Source organism: Lepidochelys kempii, chromosome 1 (assembly GCF_965140265.1).
Source record: "Lepidochelys kempii isolate rLepKem1 chromosome 1, rLepKem1.hap2, whole genome shotgun sequence".
NCBI classification, from domain to species: domain Eukaryota; kingdom Metazoa; phylum Chordata; order Testudines; family Cheloniidae; genus Lepidochelys; species Lepidochelys kempii.
The window spans coordinates 5750119-5773797 of NC_133256.1; the positions used below are offsets into that span (position 1 = coordinate 5750119).

The 23679-nt window shown below is 46.3% G+C and overlaps 1 protein-coding gene across 1 annotated transcript; it reads left to right on the forward strand.

Moving 5' to 3' along the window:
• The first annotated feature begins 15900 nt into the window (after positions 1 to 15900).
• On the forward strand, positions 15901 to 16836 carry LOC140897763 (olfactory receptor 51G2-like). Its single transcript, XM_073310819.1, has one exon. The coding sequence runs from the start codon at positions 15901 to 15903 to the stop codon at positions 16834 to 16836; it is 936 nt and encodes a 311-aa protein (XP_073166920.1).
• The last annotated feature ends 6843 nt before the right edge of the window (positions 16837 to 23679 follow it).

Here is a 23679-nt window from a genome sequence, read left to right on the forward strand (position 1 = left end):
GACTGACAGGCACAGACACTGCTGGGAAGTCTGAAGGCCCTCAGCCTGCCTGGGTCCCTGTCGGAGCAGAAGGGCTTGGGGTCAGAGATCTGTACAGATTGCTGTTTTAAAACTCTCTGATTCTCCCATGTTCCACTTTCTTCCTGCTGTTCGGATTCAACAGTATTTTGGTTCTCGAAGGCTGGCTGGTCTCTCATCTCACCACTGGTCACAGACTCCCAGAGGGGAGAACCACAGACACTCGGACCTGCTCACCAAGCACAGTCGACCCGCAGTGTGTTGTAGCCCAGAGCCTAGTCTGAGGGTGGGAGAATCGTGGGATTCCACCCCATGAGAGGGAAGACTACAAGGCCTGACATCTGGCATTCAAAGACCAGAGAGGGGACAGAGATACTGGTAGCCCTGTAACTCTGAGGGGTAGCTACAATGTAGAAACAATGGAGCCCTCAGCCAGTCAGGAAATGGAAATATGCCCTAACATTTTGTGGGTGAGGAATGAAATTTGGGCATAGGAGGAAGGATTTCCAGCAATTTGCCCAAAAAAGAGGCGACCCACCTCGACAGAGTACTCCATTTTCTATTCTTTCTTATTCTATTTCTACTCTATCTCTCTCTATTTAGTCTATCGATCTGCAATGCCTGCTACTATTAGTAGGCTATACTTGTTCTTCTTAAACTTTAAGTTTCAAAGGAAATAGGCGAAGCTTGGTTTCCCTAAGTTTTTATTCTTTGTTTATTAGGTTTTGATTTTAAGTTTAAGTTAGTCAAGTAAACCTTAAGTTCACTTCAATAGCTCGTAGCATTTGTGTCTTCTACGCACTGCATCCCTCAAGAATTCAGAAACCTGAACCGCAAGGCTGTTCCTGTGTCTCTTACCACCAGGTTATCAAGGAAGGCTGTGAGTATATTAAGCAAAGCTTTGTTGCATATAATACCATATTATCAAATGTATCTTTTGAATAGCAGTAATGCAACTGTAACTTTGAAACTCTGAGTATTTTACCATTGACTTACTATTATTCATTTTAAGAAAAAGTCTTTAAGGCTATATCTGTCTCAGCGTGAGCTTCCCGTGATACCCCGAGGGTCCTTTGTAAATTCTGTGGAGCCTGATTTCGGACAAGAACTTTTATCTTCTGATCAAACAGATTGGCAAGCCTAAAATCCATACTATTAATATTTGTAATTAATTAGTATTAATATTATTAATCAAATTAAATTAAATTACATTAAAATAAAATTGAGCAGACGTAGGGGAGGGGTTCCCAAGCTACCTAGCGCTGCCTGCCCTTCAGCCTCCTCACTGAGTCACCCCGACAGCCCAGCTGAATTCTCTGCCATTGCACAGAACATCTGCCAATGGAAACAGCTTCCAGCCTCTCCCCTTCACTTCACATTTTAAAGAAAAAATGAAACCTGCCAACGTACCCAGTTTCTGCTCGGCGTGGAGCTGCCGACACCAGAGGTCTTCACCCAAAAGGACACGGAGTCATCAGAGAGGGGGCACAGGCAGCAGGCAGTCTCTGTTCAGACGGGGAGGCAGGTGTCTTTATGAAGATGCCGGCACAGTCCCCTGGGAGCCACTTGGCCATCAGGGAACCTCAGCTGCTTGGTTTCATGCGCATCAGCTTTAACCCCGTCATGGCCAATGGCAAACTGCAGGAGGCCAAATCACAGGGGATTTGTGGAGATGCTACCCAACTGGACTGCAGGCCAGCCCTGCTGCAGGCTCTGCTCCTGGACTCCGGGCTTGTCATCACTGTTTATGGTTCCAATTAGTCTCAAGGCTACCTCGAGGGCAGCTGAGCGGTAACGATGATCATAGAATCATAGAATCACAGAAGATTCAGATGGAAGGGACCTCTGAACTTCATCTAGTCCTATCCCCTGCTCAAAGCAGGACCAACACCAACTAAATCATCCAAGCCAGGGCTTTGTTAAGACGGGCTTTAAAAACCTCCAAGGACGGAGATTCCACCACCTCCCTAGGTAACCCATTCCAGTGCTTCACCTCCCTCCTAGTAAACCAGTGTTTCCCAATATCCAACCTAGACCTCCCCCACTGCAATTTGAGACCATTGCTCCTTGTTCTGTCAGCTGCCACCACTGAAAACAGCCGAGCTCCATCCTCTTTGGAACCCCCCTTCAGGTAGTTGAAAGGTGGTATAAAATCCCCCTTCTGCAGGTATCATAGAATCATAGAATATCAGGGTTGGAAGGGACCCCAGAAGGTCATCTAGTCCAACCCCCTGCTCGAAGCAGGACTAATTCCCAGTTAAATCATCCCAGCCAGGGCTTTGTCAAGCCTGACCTTAAAAACCTCTAAGGAAGGAGATTCTACCACCTCCCTAGGTAACGCATTCCAGTGTTTCACCACCCTCTTAGTGAAAAAGTTTTTCCTAATATCCAATCTAAACCTCCCCCACTGCAACTTGAGACCATTACTCCTCGTTCTGTCATCTGCTACCATTGAGAACAGTCTAGAGCCATCCTCTTTGGAACCCCCTTTCAGGTAGTTGAAAGCAGCAATCAAATCCCCCCTCATTCTTCTCTTCTGCAGGCTAAACAATCCCAGCTCCCTCAGCTTCTCCTCATAAGTCATGTGTTCTAGACCCCTAATCATTCTTGTTGCCCTTCGCTGGACTCTCTCCAATTTATCCACATCCTTCTTGAAGTGTGGGGCCCAAAACTGGACACAGTACTCCAGATGAGGCCTCACCAATGTCGAATACAGGGGAACGATCACGTCCCTCGATCTGCTCGCTATGCCCCTACTTATACATCCCAAAATGCCATTGGCCTTCTTGGCAACAAGGGCTCACTGCTGACTCATATCCAGCTTCTCGTCCACTGTCACCCCTAGGTCCTTTTCCGCAGAACTGCTGCCTAGCCATTTGGTCCCTGGTCTGTAGCGGTGCATTGGATTCTTCCGTCCTAAGTGCAGGACTCTGCACTTATCCTTATTGAGCCTCATCAGATTTCTTTTGGCCCAATCCTCCAATTTGTCTAGGTCCTTCTGTATCCTATCCCTCCCCTCCAGCGTATCTACCACTCCTCCCAGTTTAGTATCATCCGCAAATTTGCTGAGAGTGCAATCCACACCATCCTCCAGATCATTTATGAAGATATTGAACAAAACCGGCCCCAGGACCGACCCTTGGGGCACTCCACTTGATACCGGCTGCTAACTAGACATGGAACCATTGATCACTACCCGTTGAGCCCGACACTCTAGCCAGCTTTCTACCCACCTTATAGTGCATTCATCCAGCCCATACTTCCTTAACTTGCTGACAAGAATACTGTGGGAGACCGTGTCAAAAGCTTTGCTAAAGTCAAGAAACAATACATCCACTGCTTTCCCTTCATCCACAGAACCAGTAATCTCATCATAAAAGGCAATTAGATTAGTCAGGCATGACCTTCCCTTGGTGAATCCATGCTGGCTGTTCCTGATCACTTTCCTCTCATGCAAGTGCTTCAGGATTGATTCTTTGAGGACCTGCTCCATGATTTTTCCAGGGACTGAGGTGAGGCTGACTGGCCTGTAGTTCCCTGGATCCTCCTTCTTCCCTTTTTTAAAGATTGGCACTACATTAGCCTTTTTCCAGTCATCCGGGACTTCCCCCCTTCGCCACGAGTTTTCAAATATAATGGCCAATGGCTCTGCAATCACAGCCGCCAATTCCTTCAGCACTCTCGGATGCAACTCGTCCGGCCCCATGGACTTGTGCACGTCCAGCTTTTCTAAATAGTCCCTAACCACCTCTATCTCCACAGAGGGCTGGCCATCTCTTCCCCATTTTGTGATGCCCAGCGCAGCAGTCTGGGAGCTGACCTTGTTAGTGAAAACAGAGGCAAAAAAAGCATTGAGTACATTAGCTTTTTCCACATCCTCTGTCACTAGGTTGCCTCCCTCATTCAGTAAGGGGCCCACACTTTCCTTGGCTTTCTTCTTGTTGCCAACATACCTGAAGAAACCCTTCTTGTTACTCTTGACATCTCTTGCTAGCTCCAGCTCCAGGTGCGATTTGGCCCTCCTGATATCATTCCTACATGCCTGAGCAATATTTTTATACTCTTCCCTGGTCATATGTCCAACCTTCCACTTCTTGTAAGCTTCTTTTTTATGTTTAAGATCCGCTAGGATTTCACCATTAAGCCAAGCTGGTCACCTGCCATATTTACTATTCTTTCGACTCATTGGGATGGTTTGTCCCTGTAACCTCAACAGGGATTCCTTGAAATACAGCCAACTCTCCTGGACTCCTTTCCCCTTCAAGTTAGTCCCCCAGGGGATCCTGGCCATCCGTTCCCTGAGGGAGTCGAAGTCTGCTTTCCTGAAGTCCAGGGCCCGTATCCTGCTGCTTACCTTTCTTCCCTGCGTCAGGATCCTGAACTCAACCAACTCATGGTCACTGCCTCCCAGATTCCCATCCACTTTTGCTTCCCCCACTAATTCTACCCGGTTTGTGAGCAGCAGGTCAAGAAAAGCGCCCCCCCCCAGTTGGCTCTTCTAGCACTTGTGCCAGGAAATTGTCCCCTATGCTTTCCAAAAACTTCCTGGATTGTCTATGCACCGCTGTATTGCTCTCCCAGCAGATATCAGGAAAATTAAAGTCACCCATGAGAATCAGGGCATGCGATCTAGTAGCTTCCGTGAGCTACCGGAAGAAAGCCTCATCCACCTCATCCCCCTGGTCCGGTGGTCTATAGCAGACTCCCACCACTACATCACTCTTGTTGCACACACTTCTAAACTTAATCCAGAGACACTCAGGTTTTTCTACAGTTTTGTACCGGAGCTCTGAGCAGTCATACTGTTCCCTTACATACAGTGCTACTCCCTCACCTTTTCTGCCCTGCCTGTCATTCCTGAACAGTTTATAACCATCCATGACAGTACTCCAGTCATGTGAGTTATCCCACCACGTCTCTGTTATTCCAACCACGTCATAGTTCTTTGACATCACCAGGACCTCCAGTTCTCCCTGCTTGTTACCAAGGCTTTGTGCATTTGTATATAAGCACTTGAGATAATCTGTTGATCATCCCTCATTCCCAGTATGAGGCAGGAGCCCTCCCCTCACAGACATTCCTGCCTGTGCTTCCTCCCGGTATCCCACTTTCCCACTTACCTCAGGGCTTTGGTCTCCTTCCCCCGGTGAACCTAGTTTAAAGCCCTCCTCACTAGGTTAGCCAGCCTGCTGGCAAAGATGCTCTTCCCTCTCTTCGTAAGATGGAGCCCATCTCTGCCCAGCACTCCTCCTTCATGGAACACCATCCCATGGTCAAAGAATCCAAAGCCTTCTCTCCGACACCACCTGCGTAGCCATTCGTTGACTTCCACGATTCGACGGTCCCTACCCAGGCCTTTTCCTTCCACGGGGAGGATGGACGAGAACACCACTTGCGCCTCCAACTCCTTTATCCTTCTTCCCAGAGCCACGTAGTCCGCAGTGATCCGCTCAAGGTCATTCTTGGCAGTATCATTGGTGCCCACGTGGAGAAGCAGGAAGGGGTAGCGATCCGAGGGCTTGATGAGTCTCGGCAGTCTCTCCGTCACATCGCGAATCTTAGCCCCTGGCAAGCAGCAGACTTCTCGGTTTTCCCGGTCAGGGTGGCAGATAGATGACTCAGTCCCCCGGAGGAGAGAGTCCCCGACCACCACCACCCGCCTTCTCCTCTTGGGAGTGGTGGTCGTGGAACCCCCAACCTCAGGACAGCGCATCTCATGCCTTCCAACCAGCGGAGTCTCCTTCTGCTTTCTCGCCCCAGACATATCATCTGGTCCACTCTCCGCAACGGTACCTGTGGAGAGAACATGAAAGCGGTTAGTTACCTGTGTCTGTGTTACTAGAACCCGGACATTCCGCTTACCTCTTCTGTAGGTCACATGTTGCCAAGCTTCTTCACTGGCCTCTTGGCTCCTCTGTGCAACCTGCTCTATATCTTTAGAGCTTTGTGCCCCTAGAAGCCTATCCTGAGTTTTGTCCAGAAAATCCTCAGTTTCTCGTATGCAACGCAGGGTCGTTATCTGTTGCTCCAGACCTTCAATCTTCTCTTCCAATATGGAGACCAGCTTGCACTTTGTACAGACAAAGTCGCTTCTGTCCTGTGGAAGAAAGACAAACATGGCACATCCAGTGCAGGTCACAACAGCTGAACCCCCCCCTTCCATATCACCTTCCTACTATGAGCTTCCTCAGAGCAGTTTGCAAGACGTAAGCCTCACTGGGCTCACTCCAGGCGAACTCCCAGGCAAACTCCTGCTGTGTGCTGCTCTGCTGTCCCCCACTGCTCAGCTGGTTCGCCGCCGCTCAGCTGGTTCGCGAAGCTCTGGCTATTTTTAAACAGAGATAAGTCCAATAAGTCCAATAAGTCCAGTTCATTTGGCCTCTCCTCAGAAGTCATGTGCCCCAGACCACCTAATCATTTTCGTTGCTCTCCACTGGAGTATCTCTAATTTGTTCACTTCTGTAGTGGGGGGAACCAAAACTGGACACAATACTCCAGACGTGGCCTGACCAGTAATGAATAGAGAGGAATAATCACCTCCATCTGCTGGCAATGCTCCTACTAATACAGCCCAATATGCCGTTGGCCTTCTTGGCAACAAGGCACACTGCTGACTCATATCCAGCTTCTCGTCCGCTGTAACCCCTATGTCCTTTTCTGCAGAATTGCTGCTTAGCCAGTCGGTCCCCAGCCTGTAGCAGTGCATGGGATTCTCCCTTACTAAGTACAGGATTCTGCACTTGTCCTTGTTTAGCCTCATCAGATTTCTTTTGGCCTAATCCTCCAATTTGTCTAGGTCACTATGGGCCCTATCCCTATCCTCCAGCTTATCTACTGCTCCCGAAGCTTATTGTCATCTGCAAACTTGCTGAGGGTGCAATTTATCCCATCATCCAGATCTTTAATAAAGATGTTGAACAAAACCTGCCCCAGGACCAACTCTTGGAGCATTCCGCTTCCTACTGGCTGCCAACTAGACATCGAGCCGTTGATCACTATTCATTGAGCCGGACAATCTAGCCACCTTATAGTCCATTCATCCAATCCTTACTTCTTTAACTTGCTGACAAGAATACTGTGGGAGAACGCATCAAAAGTTTTGCTAAAGTCAAGGATAACACGTCCACTGCTTTCCCCATATCCACAGAGCCAGTTATCTCATCATGAAGGCAATCAAAATGGATTCCTGCAGGACCTGCTCCATGATTTTGCCAGGGACTGAAGTGATGCTGACCAGTCTGTAGTTCCCCGGATTCTCTTTCTACCCTTTTTTCAATACGGGCACTATATTTGCCTTTTTCCAATCATCCGGGACCTCCCCCAGTCGCCACGAATTTTCAGAGATAATGGCTAATGGCCATTTCATGGGGTCAACAAGCTGGTGAACAAGGGGCATTCAGTGGATATAGTGTCCTGAGTTTTATCAGGGTCCCTCAACAAAGGTTCTTAAGCAAATTAAGATGTCAGGGGATAAGAGAAAAAACAATGAGGAGTCCTTGTGGCACCTTAGAGACTAACAAATTTATTTGGGCATAAGCTTTTATGGGCTAAAACCCACTTCATCAGATGCCTGGAGTGAAAAATACAGTAAGCAGAATATATATCAAAGCACATGAAAAGATGGGAGCTGCCTTACCCAGTGGGGGTGGGTCAGTGCTAATGAACCAATTCCATTAAGGTGGAAGTGTTCTATTCTCAACAGTTGACAAGAAAGGGTGAATACCAAGGGAAGAAAAATGCTAATGAGGCCAGTGGAATCAGTTTGGCCCATTTCCAACAGTTGACAGGAAGGAAAATTACTTTGTGTAGGGAATTTCTTCTCATGGATTTGTAACTGGTTAAAAGATAGGAAACAAAGGGTAGGGATAAATAGTCAGTTTCAGAATGGAGAGAGGTAAATAGTGGTGTCCCCCGGGGTGTCTGTCCTGGGACCAGTCCTATTCAACATCTTCATAAATGATCTGGAAAAAGGGGTAAAGGGTGAGGTGGTAAAATTTGCAGATGATAGAAAACAGCTCAACATAGTTAAGTCCCAAGCAGACTGCAAAGCACTTCTGAATGATTTCACAAAATTGCATAACTAGGCAACAAAATGGCAGATGAAATTCAATGGTGATAAATGCAAAGTAATGCACACTGGAAAACATAATCTCAACTACACATATAAGATGTTGGAGTCTAAATTAGCTGTTACCACTAAAGAAAGAGATCCTGGAGTAATTGTGAAGAGTTCCCTGAAAACATCCACTCAATGTGCAGCGGCAGTCAAAAAAAAAATACCAAAATGTTGACAATCATGAAGAAAAGGAGAGATAATAAGACAGAAAATATAAATCCATGGTATGCCCACATCTTGAATACTTGTGCAGATGTGGTTACCCTATCTCAAAAAAGATATATTGGAATTGGAAAAGGTTCAGAAAAGGGCAAGCAAAAGGAATAGGTGAATGGAACGGCTGCCATGTGAGGAGAGATTAATAAGACTGGGACTTTTCAGCTGGAAAAGAGACGACTATGACAGAGGTCTATGAAATCATGACTGGCATGGAAAAAGTAGATAAGGAAGTGTTATTTACTCCTCCTCATAACACAAGATCTAGGTGGCAGCAAATGAAATCAATAGGCAGAAGGTTTAAAACAAACAAAAGGAAGTATTTTTTTCACATAACACACAGTCAACCTGTGGAACTCCTTGCCAGAGGATGTCATGAAGGCCAGGACAATAACAGGGTTCAAAAAAGAACTAGATAAATTCATGGAGGATAGGTCTATCAATCTATATTGACCAGGATTGGTAGGGATGGTGTCCCTAGCCTCCTTTTGCCAGAGGCTGGGAATTGGGAGACAGGAGATGGGTCACTTGATGATTATCTGTTCCATGCACCGCTACAGGCTGAGGACCGACTGGCTAAGCATCAGTTCTGCAGAAAAGGATCTGGGGATTACAGTGCATGAGAAGCTGGACAAGAGTCAACATTGTGCCCTTGTAGCCAAGAAGGCCAACTGACTATTGGACTTTATTAGTCGGAGCATTGCGAGGAGATCGAGGGAAGTGATTATTCTCCTCTACTCAGCACTGGTGAGGCCACACCTGGAGTACGGCCTCCAGTTTTGGTCCCCCCACTACAGAAGGGATGTGGACAAATTGGAGAGTGTCCAGAGGAGGGCAATGAAAATGATTAGGGGGCTGGGGCACATGACTTATGAGGAGAAGCTGAGGGAACTGGGATTATTTAGTCTGCAGAAGAGAAGAGTGAGGGGGGATATGATAGCAGCCTTCAACTACCTGAAGGGGGGTTCCAAAGAGGATGCAGCTAGGTTGTTCTCAGTGGTTGCAGCTGACAGAACAAGAAGCAATGGTCTCAAGTTGCAGTTGGGGAGGTCTAGGTTGGATATTAGTAAACACTATTTCACTCGGAGGGAGGTGAAGCACTGGCATGGGTTATCTAGGGAGGTGGTGGAATCTCCATCCTTGGAGGTTTTTAAGACTTGGCTTGACAAAGCCCTGGCTGGAATGATTTAGTTGGTGTTGATCCAGCTTTGAGCAGGGGATTGTCTAGACAATCTCCTGAGTCTCTTCCAACCCTAATATTCTAGGATTCTATGATCATTCTCGTAGATTGGTGAGGCATGATTTCCCTTTACAAAAAACATGTTTACTCTCCCCCCCGCCCCCCCCCCCAAATTATATTCAACTATATGTCTGACAATTTTGTTCTTTACTATAGTTTCAACCAGTTTGCCCACGACTGAAATTAGTCTTACCAGCCTGTAATTGCTGGGATCATCTCTGCAGCCCTTTTTAAAAATTGGCTTCAAAATTAGCTACCCTCCAGTCTTTTGGTACAGAAGCTAAGTGATAGGTTCCAAAACATAGTTAGTAGTTCTGCAATTTCACATCTGAGTGTGTGGTAGGGTGCCCATTGGTCCCGTTTTGGCTTGTACAGTCCCTTAGTTAAGTCCTCTCACAGCTGACCTGACATTTTTTTCCAAAAGAGGCTTTTGTCCCATATGCTCTTGCTGACTTCCTAAGTGCTAACAGGAGAAACGTCTGTTCCTGTCAAAACGGTGGGGAGCAGAGGAATGTTCGTTGGAGATGAATGGAGACGCCAGCTCCCTGTATGGGGTAGGCAGAGCTGGAGGCAGGGAGGCAGGTTCCAGCCACAGGAGACAGCCTTGCACAGGAGGGGACAGGGGTGGCCTCTGGCGAGCAGCTGGGTGTCTCCTGTTTTCTCTTTGGAAATATGGTCACCATAAAGGACTGCCCAGTGTGGGAGTGCTGCCACCCAGGGCTGTGGTCCTATAGCACAAGGGAGAGAGGCTGATGCTGGGCTGGAAAACACCGTAAATAACTGAGATTCAAACTGAAATGTTCCCCTTTCACCCATTTATTCAGGAGGAGTTTTCATAGGAAACGGATCATTTTTCTCTGAAAGCTCAGCTGTCATGGTGCTGCCGAGCTGCAGCTGCCTGGATCCCCAAGAGAAATTGAAGGCTTTTCATCTGCCTGGTCCTTATAACATCAATGAAGGTTGCACTGACGGAGTCTATGGCTGCACAGTGGGTATGGAAATGTCAGAACCTCCTGACCAGTCTGTGGCTGGGGTACTGTGCCCCTCAACTACTCTACCCAGCCCTCCCATCTCTGTGCAGTCCCCTCCACCCTGTACCATACCACTTCAGCAGATCCTGTGGGCAGTGGCTGCTGTGACAGGCCTGGTAGCAGATCTCTGATGAACCTGTGCTAGCAGGGAGCTGGAGAGGGTCCTAGAGCAGTTGTGGAGGCCCAGAGACTGGGGTGGTTGGGCCTTTCTACCAGTGGATCACTGAGATCTGTGCCGAACTCTGGTTATCCCTGGAGGCTGGGTCCTCCTTTTCATTCCTCAGGGAAAAGGTAAGGAAAGCTCTCCACAGAACAATCCCAGGGAAATTTCCCTGTACGGAGCCTTGTGGAAGCTCCCTTCCATGGCCTGCACCCTGGGTTTGTAATGCAGGAAAGGGGGCTGACGGGGAGAAATCAGGTCCCATATTATTATTCTATTTTAGTTTATTTCAGCACCATCACACCTCTGGCAGCATCCCCGAGGTAGCCATGTGACTAATCGGAACCATATGAAGAGTGATGACCAGGAGTGGATTAACCATGAAACAAACCGTGTGGTGACATGGGTCCCCCAACAACAGGAGGGGCTCACAACATGCAGGAGAAATCTCATCTGACAACCTGTCCCCGAGTCCTGGCTGGAGGCGTAGCAGGCCTCAGGCAGGCAGCCTGCTTGCATGCTGTGGCTGGTGGCCCCATGCCACGTCCAGTAGCAACCAACTGCTGGCACGTCTCTGTGCACCCCTGGAATGGGGTGGGAGGTGTGACGGTGCCCCCCATAAGGCTTTATGGAAATATGCTTATAAATATATATGATATAACTTGAATATGTTCTAGGCAACATATGCCATGTAATATATCTATGTAAAGGTTATGATCTACTGAATCTATTAATCCTATTTGTATGCATGTCTCCTTTCTGTATTCAAAGTTATCAATATTGGCCATATACTGGCTTGATTTCTAAATAACCTCAGTAGAGCATTTGGTCAGTCCCTGGAGAAAGGAATTCACAAAGTTAAGTGCCCAATCAAGAAGCACTTAAGGAACAATGCATCTTGAAAGGCTCCAGTCCACAAAAGAAATCTTCCTGGAGACATTCAAGATGCCACGTGGGCAATGGCTTCTGTCTGTCAAAACAGTGAGTCATGCTTGGACATGTGACTGGCCCAGGTGACTCCAGAACTCCATCTTGGAGCTGGACTGTATTCAGTTTGATTCAACATAGACTTTTGCCATTGGTCACGACAGGGGTTAAAGCTGGTGCGTGCAAAGCCAGGCAGCTGACATTCCCTGATGGCCAAGTGGCCCCCGAGGGACTGTGCCGGCAGGCTTCATAAAGACAGTTGCCTCCCTATGCGAACAGAGACTGCCTGCTGCTGATGCAAATGCTCCGATGACTCCTTGTCCTTTAGGGTGAAGACCTCTGGTGTCAGCGGCTCCCTTCTAGCAGAAATTGGGTATGTTGGCAGGTTTCACTGTCTTTAAAACGTGAAGTGGAGGGGAAAGGCTGGAAGCTGTTTCCATTTGCAGATGTTCTGTGCAGTGGCAGAGGACACAGCGGGGCTGTCGGGTGACTCAGTGAGGGGTTTCGAAGATAGGCAGCACGAGGCAGCTTGGGAACCGTGCTCCACGGTGGGTTCTTCAAGCTACACAGAAATCTGACATTCAAAGTGAGCTCAGACTATGAAAATTCCCATTCCCTGCATCAGGATTTCTCCATGGGTCCTATGTCTAGATGCCATGTTCTCTGGTTTCAATCCTGCCAGTGGCTGAGCGAGAGGAGATCCCACGGATTATCAGTGACTAGTCCCCAAATCGCCTCAGGTTTATTTGCTTCTGGAATTGTATTCAGTAAATGCATTTTGAAAGGTTTTATTGTCTGGCTCGATTGTGAAGTCAGGAATTCAGAGTTGCGTTGCTCTGTGGTAACAGGTCCGATAGGGTGTATGTCTGTTTCCTGAATGGCTGAGGGCTATAGAATCTCTGCCCTGTAGAAACCCCTCAGAGTTACAGGGCTCGCAGCATCTCCGTCCTCTCTCTGATTTCCTAGTGCCATTTTCAAAGATTTTACTCTCTGGCTCAATTGTGAATGCAGGAATTCAGAGCTGCAGATTCTCCATGTACAGGCTGCAGACTGACAGAACAGAACCTGAAGAGACCCAGTCAGCTGTGAACCCAGGGACAGGGGAGCTACTAGACTTTTGTTTGCTGACAAGCGACTGAATGAGGGTTGAGACACTGCAATCTTTTCAGATTCTGAAGAAATCTAGATGACAGACGCTCCATTTTAAGTCCCACTGTATCCTGAGAAATCATAGAATATTAAGGTTGGAAGAGACCTCAGGAGGTCATCTAGTCCAATCCCCTGCTCAAAGCAAGACCAATCCCCAACTAAATCATCTCCACCAGGGCTTTGTCAAGCCGGGCCTTAAAAACCTCAAAGGATGGAGATTCCACCACCTCCCCAGGTAACCCATGCCAGTGCTTCACCACCCTCCTCATGAAATAATGTGTGTATTAAAGTACAGATGTGTAAATGTTATGTCAAAACTTCGCATTGTAATACAAATATTACAAATCAAACTTTCATGACATTCCTGTACATTGAAAGCCAGCAGTAGCATTGTTGGAATCTCTACAAGAAAGAGTAGTGGAATCTTTACTGCTTAATGGCTTTTGCTTTAGAAAGTATTTCGGAATTACTCCACATACTGGTTGCAATGGGTTTCTGCTACTGACTCTTTGTTCAGTGAGCAGTTGTATGATACTGTCTCCTGGTAACTGACCAGAAGTTGTTTCTAACACTTACATTCAGGGTCATGTACACACTCCCTCTGCAAATCTCTCTTTCAGTAGTATAGTGTATATATCACCTCTTACACGAGCATGGCAGAAGTAACTTGGACACTGGACTGGATATTAGGGAAATCCTAGTGTTTACACACGTCACCCATGTCTGACGCCAACCCCTCCCCCATCCAGCTGAAGTAACTGTCCATGTTAGCTTATAACTTGCCAGATAACTATAATCCCTTGCATGGGGAGAGGATGCAGGTCCTATGAGGATGAAGAGAAGGCTGTAGGATGATCCACATCTCCGGATTCAGACAACACTATTCAGGCAAAGCACTTCAACTTCTCTTGGAGGGATTCCTGGGGCTCAGATTGTATCACCGGGAGCATTTGGTAAGGGAAAGTTCATAGTTCCAAGTTCTGATCAAATTTACACATTTAAATAGAGAGTGATACAGTTGAAGTCACTATTATTGAATTAAGATCGTGGCCCTACAAATTTATCCCATGTACCTTAAGAGACAGTGGCATAATTTGTGCTCTAAGAAGGTGAAAAAATTATATATAATGTAACCCTGCTGCCAGTCAGAGTTGGCAGCAACAAGGGCTGGGTTCAGTATCTAGGGGTTCCATTCCAATAACACAATGCAAAACCAGCTCGAGCCCCCACCCAGTGACCTGGGACAAATATATACCACCCCCCTGGGCATGTCCAAGAGGCAATACTTCCCCTCTCGCAAGCACAGAGTCTGAGTGTAGCAAAGAGCCTTTTAATAACAAAGGGAAATAATGTGGCATTATTTTGGGGAAACACCATCAACCGGATTCATAACACAACCCATGAGCAAAAAACCCACCCCAAGCAAACTGGGACGTGTTCTTTCCCTTTTGTTCTTGAGTCCAGCAACCCAAAATCACTCAAAGTCCCAAAAGTCCAACAACCCAAAAGTCTCTGTCCCTGCTCAGGGCAGCCTCAGTGTTCAAAAGTTTATCTGCAGAGTTTTACCTCCAAACCTGGGTGGAGATGTGGTGGGCAGGGGGTTAAGGGGCACCTTACGTGGTCCAAAGCTGATTGCCCCACCTCTCCATGGGACTCCGCTCTGCCAGCCACCCCCATGAGCTGCTCCAGGCATCCGACAAACTGCTCTGCTCTACCAGCCGCTCTCCTCTGCCAGCCATCCCACAAACTGCTTTGCAATATATCTTCAGGCTCCCCCACTGTTTAACACGACACTCAGTTATTTCAGCTCTCAGTAAGTTTAGCTCTTTTGTGATTTTACCTTGTAGTAGGGGAGCCTCAGTACTACTGCACCATTAACCCAAAGTGAATTCAGCTCAGCAGCCTATAACAAAACTCCAAAGAGAATCAAAATTAGCTCTGACCGTCCCCAGTGAACAGAGAAGGAAACGCAAATAGCATGTAATACCTTCACTAGAGGACCCATACCACCAAGTATTAATATCTGTCCCTATCCTCTCTCCAGTCACTGGGTTTTGGAACCCATGACCCTTGCCTAGCGAGTGCTGCTTAGTTGATGGTGAGTCCCTCCATTATAACAAAAGTCCAAGTACAGTTCCACTGTCCTTGATTCACATAATCAGGAAAATAACAGTTTATTCCTGCCCCAAAAACAGAGAAACTGGGGCTCTTAGAGCAGCCAAAGTGACCACTAGGCAGGGTGGGTGTGCCTATGCAAATGAGATCAGCCACTGAAGTTCTTTTCCACAACCCACCATGACTTGCCACCAGATGTCAGGGTAGAGCTCATCCTGACTCTGCTTACATATATATATAAAGAGGCAATGAAACACGTTTATAAATAGCTTCAATGCAGGGCAGATAAATACAATGACCATTTTCACCATGCACTTGCCATGTGTTTCCACACATGTCATGATACAATGGGCCATACTCAGAAGTTAAGAGCCAGAAAGAGTGTCTCTGCGAAGGTCACAATTGTAAAATAACAGCGTTCAAGTAGGCTGCAGAACTCAAAGCCACAAGATATCAATGGGGCCAAGAGCTTGGAACCTTTCAAAGAGTGACTGGGTGTGTATACGGGTAACCAGAAAATACAATTCCAGTACTGAGGATTGTTTTAAAAAGTCTAGGAAGGGCCCACAACCTTCCTGATTTATACCACAAAATATTTCTTACTAGTGGGCGTCGAGGGACCCTTTTCCTGGGAGCAGGTCATCTCATAGCTGCCTATTATAGGGCTTCTTGCACCTTCCACTGAAGCATTGAGAACTGGCTACTGGATACTGAGCTAGATGGACTGCAGGTCCAGTCTGGCAGAGCCTATCTTCTTAACCATGGTGTAAATCCAAGACTATGTTTTTGCTGATCTTCCTTGAGCTCCTGGGAGACTCTAGGTTTCCACAGAGAGCAGAATGATGTCCAATTAAATATCACCTTGTCACCTGTTCTTTTTCCTTTCAGGAAGGAAAGTCCAAAACCCTTGGGACCTGCTATGTACATTATGTCAGCTGTCAATGACACCAAACTCAACTCTGCAATGTTCCTTCTCACTGGCATAACTGGGCAGGAAGACATCCATCTCTGGATCTCTATCCCCTTCTGCTTCATTTATGTTTTTTCAATATTGGGAAATTCAACCATTCTGTTCATTATAAAAATAGATCCAAGCCTCCATGAGCCCATGTACATTTTCCTTTCTATGTTGGCCGTCACAGATCTTGGCTTATTGATATCCACCATACCAACAATACTGGGTATGTACTTGTTTAACTCTAGGGAGATCAGCCTCGATTCCTGTTTTGCCCAGCTGTTCTTCATCCACTCATTTGCAATCATTGAATCCTCCATACTCTTGTTGATGGCATTTGACCGCTTTGTAGCAATCTCTAACCCACTGAGATATGCTTCCATCTTAACCCTGCCGAGAATATTCAAGATGGGACTGGTATGTGTGCTAAGAGGGGTGGCCGTATCATTCCCATTCCCCTTCCTCCTGAAACGGTTCCAATATTGTCGAGTCAATGTCCTCTCCCATTCCTACTGCCTGCACCAGGATGTCATGAAGCTGGCTTGTTCGGATATCACAGTCAACTACATCTATGGCTTGTTTCTTACAGCCTCCACAGTGGGGTTTGATTTACTGCCCATCTTCCTCTCTTATGTGATGATCCTCAAAACGGTGCTGAGTGTTGCATCCCACACGGAGTGCCTCAGGGCCCTGAACACCTGCGTCTCCCACCTCTGTGCCGTCCTGCTCTTCTACACACCGGATATCGGCTTGGCTTTGATACACAGATTGGGGAAGGGCTCTTCTCCCTTACTACAGATTGTCCTGGGCTACATCTACCTGCTCGTCCCGCCCCTGATGAACCCAATCGTGTACAGTGTGAATAGCAAACATCTTCGTGGGAGGATAATCAGAGTGTTCGTCAAGTGAAAGGTCAATGCTGGCTCCAGTGCTGCTGACCTGGGAGATGAAAAACATGGGCCACCTATTCCTTGTTGGACCCTTACATCTGAGAAGACATGAGCTACTGATCTCCAGTCTGTAGAGAGAGGTTCAGACAGTGTTTAAGGTCTGGAGCAATGGGAGAGGGGCAGTGAGGGAGGACAGCTCACTGCGGGATGGAGACCAAGACAGTCAGCATTATTTACAAAGGGCTTGTCTACACTACCAAGTTTTGTCAATGAAACTTATGTCGATACAAAAAAATTGACAAAAGCAAAGTCGCCAAAGCGAGTCTACATTTGCTCCCTCTGTCAACAGATTGTGTCCACATTCAGGGCACCATTCTCAGGGGCAATGCATTGTGAGTATGTATCCCACAGTGCCTGGTGACACCATTCTGATGTTGCACCCTATAATGCTTTCTGGAAATGTGCTCATGAATGTAAATATGACATAACTGGAATATGTTTGATTCTGCCTATGCCATGTAACATATCCCTGTGAAGGTTCTGATCTACTGAATATATTCATCCTATGTGTATGCATGTGTCATTATTGTGTCTGAAGTTATGAATAGTGGCTGTGTACTTGTTTGATTTTTAGTAGCCTTCGTAAGGCATTTGGTCAGCTTCTTAAGAAAGGAATTTGCAAGTTAAGTGTCCAATCAAGAAACATTTAAATTGACAATGGAACCTTGGAAGACTCCAATCCACATAAAAAGCCTACTTGTGATGTTCAAGGTAGCATGTGAAGAATGGCTGCCACCTGTAAAGTTCTGAGTCATGCAGGGACATGTGACATGCCCATGTGACTCGAAAACTGCAGCTTGTAACTGGATTCTGCATAGGAGAGAGAAGGGGTTTCCACCCACAAGAGAAAATCAATTTAAGCCTGAGGGAGACCCCTCCATTTTATCTTCAGCTAACTCAAGAGATAGCCTTTCCACCCCCAAAGGATACCTGAAAGAAACTGGAACAAAGAACAATAACCACAGGGGTGTGAGTGATTGCTGGACCCTGACTAGAAGGAGACTAGTCTGTCAAAGAAACTTACTGTAACATCTCTGAGGGTGAGATTTCATCTGTAATCATTTTCTTACTGTACTCGGTTTCAACTTGTGTGCTTTATTTTATTTTGCTTGGTAATTCACTTTGTTCTGTCTGTTATTACTTGGAACCACTTAAATCCTACTGTTTGTACTTCTGTTAACTTATTAATTAATGCAGAGTTTGTATTAATACCTGTGGTGGGTATTAATACAGCCGACTGTCAGGTCCCTACTGGTGCCACTTGCCACTCTGCTGTGACCTCTGCAGGTCAGTCACTTAGGGATTGCTGACTCATATTTTCAGCTTTTAAGAGGTTAGTCACAAATGCTGGACCCCCACAAGTGATTTCATCTCTCATTTGAGTACTTAAAAGAAAAGGAGGCTCTTAATGGAGCCTATTCAGCTCTATCGTTGAATAGTGGGAAGGAACAAGTTAAACCAGACTGGGGACCCTATGTTAAACCTGTCCCCATCCCTCTCACAGGACTCTGGCATTTGAGTCCCTGGCTTAGCGAGGTCCTTTCAGCTGAGCGTAACCCCCTCATTTGGGAGACATTAAGCACAGTTTCTCTCCCCTTTGTTCATACAATAAAGACAATAACATTGACAACATTTCATTACCCCTGCATTCAGTACTGCAGTGATTTGTAATCTAAGACCAACCAAAGTTGATCACTTTGAGCAGTAGTGCTCTATCTGCTGGATATCTAGGCAAACCAAGAGTGTTCATGTAAATACTGTTTGAAGACTCTCTCATTCCCAGCTAGCTGTCAGGGGAGAACTCATTCAGACCCTGCTTACAGAGGCTTATGCACCGAACACTATGTTGGGGTCACATGTCATAAAAGGGGACTGGGCTCATGGACCCAGGAGGTCCCTTAGAGGCCTATGTCCCTACGAGCCACATTCACCCATTTTGGGTCACACTGGGAGCTCATGTGGAGTTGCTTGCCCACTATAACCCCCCTGCTCCATGCCCTGGCCAATGGATTTGTCCCTCAGTAGATTCAGAAGAAAGCATAACTTAGCATTATCGTCTGGAAAAGGAATTGTTCTTGGGTTCCTGTTTAGTGATGTCACAGGAGTTTAATTCCCTGAGTTTCTGGTAATCTCAGCATGTTGAGCTGCCAGCTGCCCCCTCCCCAGCCTCTAGCCCCAGAGAGGAAGGATGGTTCAGGGTTGAAGTGCTGGCCTGGGAGTCAGAGGAACTAGCTTCAGTTCCAGGCTCTTCCACAGACTTCTTCTGCGACCTTGGGCAACTCACTTAATCCCTATGGGCTGCAGCCACAGGTGTTTTGGTATGGCTCAATGTGAAGGTGTACAGTAGAAACAAGAGATGCAGGCCATCCTTACTAGATGGAGGACCCAATGCTGGGAAGCAGTGACTCTGAAAAAGACTTGGGGTCTGAAGTGGGGTGACTGCCCCACTCCAGTAAGCAGGGGATAAAAGCAGCCAAGCTAGGCTGATTGGGGAAGCAGCCACAGCGGTGGCCAGCTCAATTAGGGCCCAGCTGGCCCTGATAAGAGGGCTGTGGGCCAAAAGCTGGAGGAGTCTCACTCTAGCCCTGGAATGGGAAGGGCTAGCTGCCTGGGAGCAAGGTACCTGAAGAGGAGCAGTGCTAGGGAAGGGAAAGGGAGCTTAGGAGCTCCAGACTCGTAAACCCTCAGGCTGCAGGCCTTGTTGATGGCCTACAAAAGGTACTGGGGCTGCACAGGGGATAGGTAAAGGCAGCAGGTCCTAACCCCTTGCCAATGATGAGTGGCCATTACACACTTCAGTCTGCCCCAGTGAGCAGGAACTAGATGATGACTGGCAGTAGCCACTGAGGCAAGGTGGGCATAGAGGTATAACCATGCTGGTTCTGGTGGGACCCAACTGAGAGTGCCAATTCAGGATAAATTGCTTCAAGCAGGGCGGTTACAGCCCAACACTGGAGTTTTCCACCTCTAAGGCAAACCAAACAAGCCAGACAGAGAGGACTTTGGTTTGGTTTGGTTTGCTAGCGGAGGGCAACAAAAATGATTAGGGGACTGGAACACATGAGTTATGAGGAGAGGCTGAGGGAACTGGGGATGTTTAGTCTACAGAAGAGAAGAATGAGGGGGGATTTGATAGCTGCTTTCAACGACCTGAAAGGGGGTTCCAAAGAGGATGGCTTTCTAGACTGTTCTCAGTGGTAGCAGATGACAGAACAAGGAGTAATGGTCTCAAGTTGCAGTGGGGGAGATTTTGGTTGGATATTAGGAAAAACTTTTTCACTAAGAGGGTGGTGAAACACTGGAATGTGTTACCTAGGGAGGTGGTGGAATCTTCTTCCTTGGAAGTTTTTAAGGTCAGGCTTGACAAAGCCCTGGCTGGGATGATTTAATTGGGGATCGGTCCTGCTTTGAGCAGGGGGTTGGACTAGATGACCTCCTGAGGTCCTTTCTGACCCTGATATTCTATGATTCTATTCTATGATTTACCCCACTGCCTATGCACAAGTCTCACAAGCAATTCCCTTGGACACTCCAGTTTCCCAGTATCACCGCCAGTGCCACTCGTTAAGGGGATAAATGGTTATGGAAACCAATACCCCAATAAAAGAAAAAAAGTTCTCTCTATCCCAAAGGACCAAGCCCCAGACCCAGGTCAAATAATAACTTAGATCTTACCCCAAATACACATTTATAGTCAATTCTTTTATTAACTAAACTAAAATTTATTGAAAAAGAAAAGAGAGAGAGAGCGTTGGTTAAAAGATCAATATACATACAGACTTGAGTTCAATTCTTGAGGTTCAGCTATATAGCAGAACTGAGCTTGCAGTTGCCAAAAGTTCTTTTAGAAATAGTCGATAGGTTATAGTCCAGTGTCCATATTCACTGTGACTTCAGTCAGTGACGGGGGATCTCAATCCTTATGGCTTACGGTTTCCCCCTCTTGAAACCCAAAACAGATCTGAGGTGAAGAAAGATCGTGTCCCAAGGTTTTTGTACATTTTCCAGCCATTTGGCCTGAGAAAACAATAGGCTTAACTTTTCTTCTTCCAAACATCCTGGCAATTAGCACAGAATAAATTATCCATTAAACAGTTCAGACACAGGTTATCACAACCTCAAAGAGACATAGACAATAATACTATTTCACTCAAGTATCTTCCTAAATGTTAATATTCCTTTTTTGATCTTTGAATCAAAACTATAGCAATAGACAAGACTTGTTTGCTTACATCACAAGATCTGAGCAAACATCTACTCTTCTATCTCTAAAAATACAGGCTGCATTTCAAAGCTCTATTCATTTACAGATCTTTCTAACCAGTCGTTAAAGTTCGGCCATAGGTCAGGTCAGTCTGAGAGTTAATTAACACTTTCTGGCCCTGTCACCTTTCAATGAGATATATTACACTCATAACGTCACAAGAGGGCTGAGGGTTCCCCTGGAAGGGGAGACCCAGAACATGGGGGTACTGCTGGGGCAGAACCCCAAGATAAAGGGGTACTGGGGTCCAGGAGGGACACGGGGCCTGAGGCAGGCGAGCCACCAGCCTGCAGAGGGCTCTCCAGGCTCTAATTGAGCTAATTCCCAGGAAGATCAGCAGGAGGCGCCGCACCAGTGAGTCTTCACATCGCTACAGGGTCATAGTAGATAAGCAGCTGAACATTAGCTCCCAATGCAAAACTATGGTTGAAAAAGCTAGTGCAATCAGTGATGTATAACCAGGGGAGTCATGAGTAGGAGCAATGAGTTAATTTGACCTCTATCTTTGGCACTAGTGCAACTACTTCTGGGATATTATGCCCAGTTCTGGTGTCTAAAATTCAAGGATGTTGATAAATTAAAGAGAATTCAGAGAAGAGCCACAAGAATGATTAAAGGATTAGAAAACCTGCTTCCCAGTGAGAGACTGAAGGAGTTCAGTCTGTTTAGTTTAACAAAGATAAGGTGAAGGGGTTACTTGATCACAGGCTGTAAGTATCTGCCTGGGGAACAGAGGCTTAACCATGGGCTTTTCAATCTAGCAGAGAAAGTTATAACAGGATCCAATGGCAGGAAGTTGAAGCTAGACACATTCAGACTGGAACTAAGACATAATTTTTTAAACAATGAGGGCAATTAACCATTGGAACAATTTACCAAGGAATGTGGCAGATTCTCCATCACTGACAATTGTTACATCTACACAGGATGTGGTACTAACAGCACTGCTCTTGTTGTCCTGGGTTTGTGGGGTGTGTACCCCAGAATGTGATCAACTCAATTGTAACCATATTGTGCGCATTCAGCCACCATGAATTAATGATCTAGAATACCACATCGTGAAGGGTTCATTTGAAAACAGGCTTTCAGAAGCAAGGTCATATCTAGTTGGCAGGTTTTACTAATCAGAATGGGAGGAGGGGACAGACAAGTAAACAACTGAGACTGAAACCTTGGTGCTTGGAAAACCTTTTATCTAGATGCTCTTACATTAAAAGTTTATTGAAAGTTAGAAAAGAGATGCTTTAATAGGGGCCATTATGAACTATGTGTTTTGCAGAAGTTAGTTATAAAAGATTAGCTAATATAGTGTATTCTTGAGCTATCCTGGGGGACACGTTTTTCTGGACATCTTTACTCCCCAGCAGGGAGGCGTTTGGTCAGTGCTGACTGTTAGAGGGCTTATTCCTTCACCCACTTACTTCCCTGGTCCTTCTCGCATGAACAGAGAGCAACAATACCCGAAGTCCAAAGGCGCAAACAATTCAATGTTTATTGGGGTGAACTTCCAGCAAGCATGAATCCAGTTTCCTTCCTTAGTATCCTCCTTCCCAGCTCTGACACCACTTACACCTGTGTCCCTGTTCCCATTCCTGCCCTTAGCCAAACAGGATTCCAACTTCCTTACTCCCATTCCCTGTTCCCATTTCCCCCTTTAGCAAAACATGATTCCAATTTTCTTACCCCCATTCCCTGTTCCCATCTCCCCCACCCACACACACACACACCCCCTCCTACCCACACCCAGTCACTTCCTCATTGACTACAGATTATATACTAAAACTTGAGTTCTGCTTAGCTATACCTTAAGCAATCATTTTCCTGAAATTTAACTAACCAATCCTAACATATTGTAACATGATTATGTAACCAATTATATCCCACCACCTGAATTAGTTTACACCCAGCAAAATTAATTATACAGCAGACAGGAACAATCACAGAACCAGACAGAGATTATACAGACAAACAATAGCAAAGTGGGAACTATAACGACAAGACAATACAGAAGTGAGGATTTCACATCCCAGTATTGATAAGTGAGTTCTTGCCAGACAGGATGCTGTCAAACTAAGTTTCCTTTTACATTTTCTAGGCACTTCCCTTTCTCTGGAGGTGATAGGAATACAATCCTGTCCTGATAGTGCCTAACAGCCCAATAGCACCTTATTTCAATGTGACTAGTTTGGAATGTGAGGATGTGACTGTTCGCTTCCTAGCTTATGGCTGCCTCTGCTGCTTAGCCAAAGGCCTTAGCCTAAGAACAGGGCCTCAGACTGTCACAGTAAGAGAAGGCCCTTACACCAGCAGACAGTGATTTTGATTCTTTCTTTCTTTTATACCTCTATAACTAGCCAAGCAATAAGAATACACCTAAATTCTTAAAGTACAGGCCTTTGCAGACAGGCCTGAATATCTATATCCTAACACTGACCCATAGTAGATTATCAATATCATCTCAGAATGTAGGCAAATATCTGGGATGTTCTATAACTTTTGCTTATGTCTGTGTTTGCTTAAATCTAATAAACTGCAGTG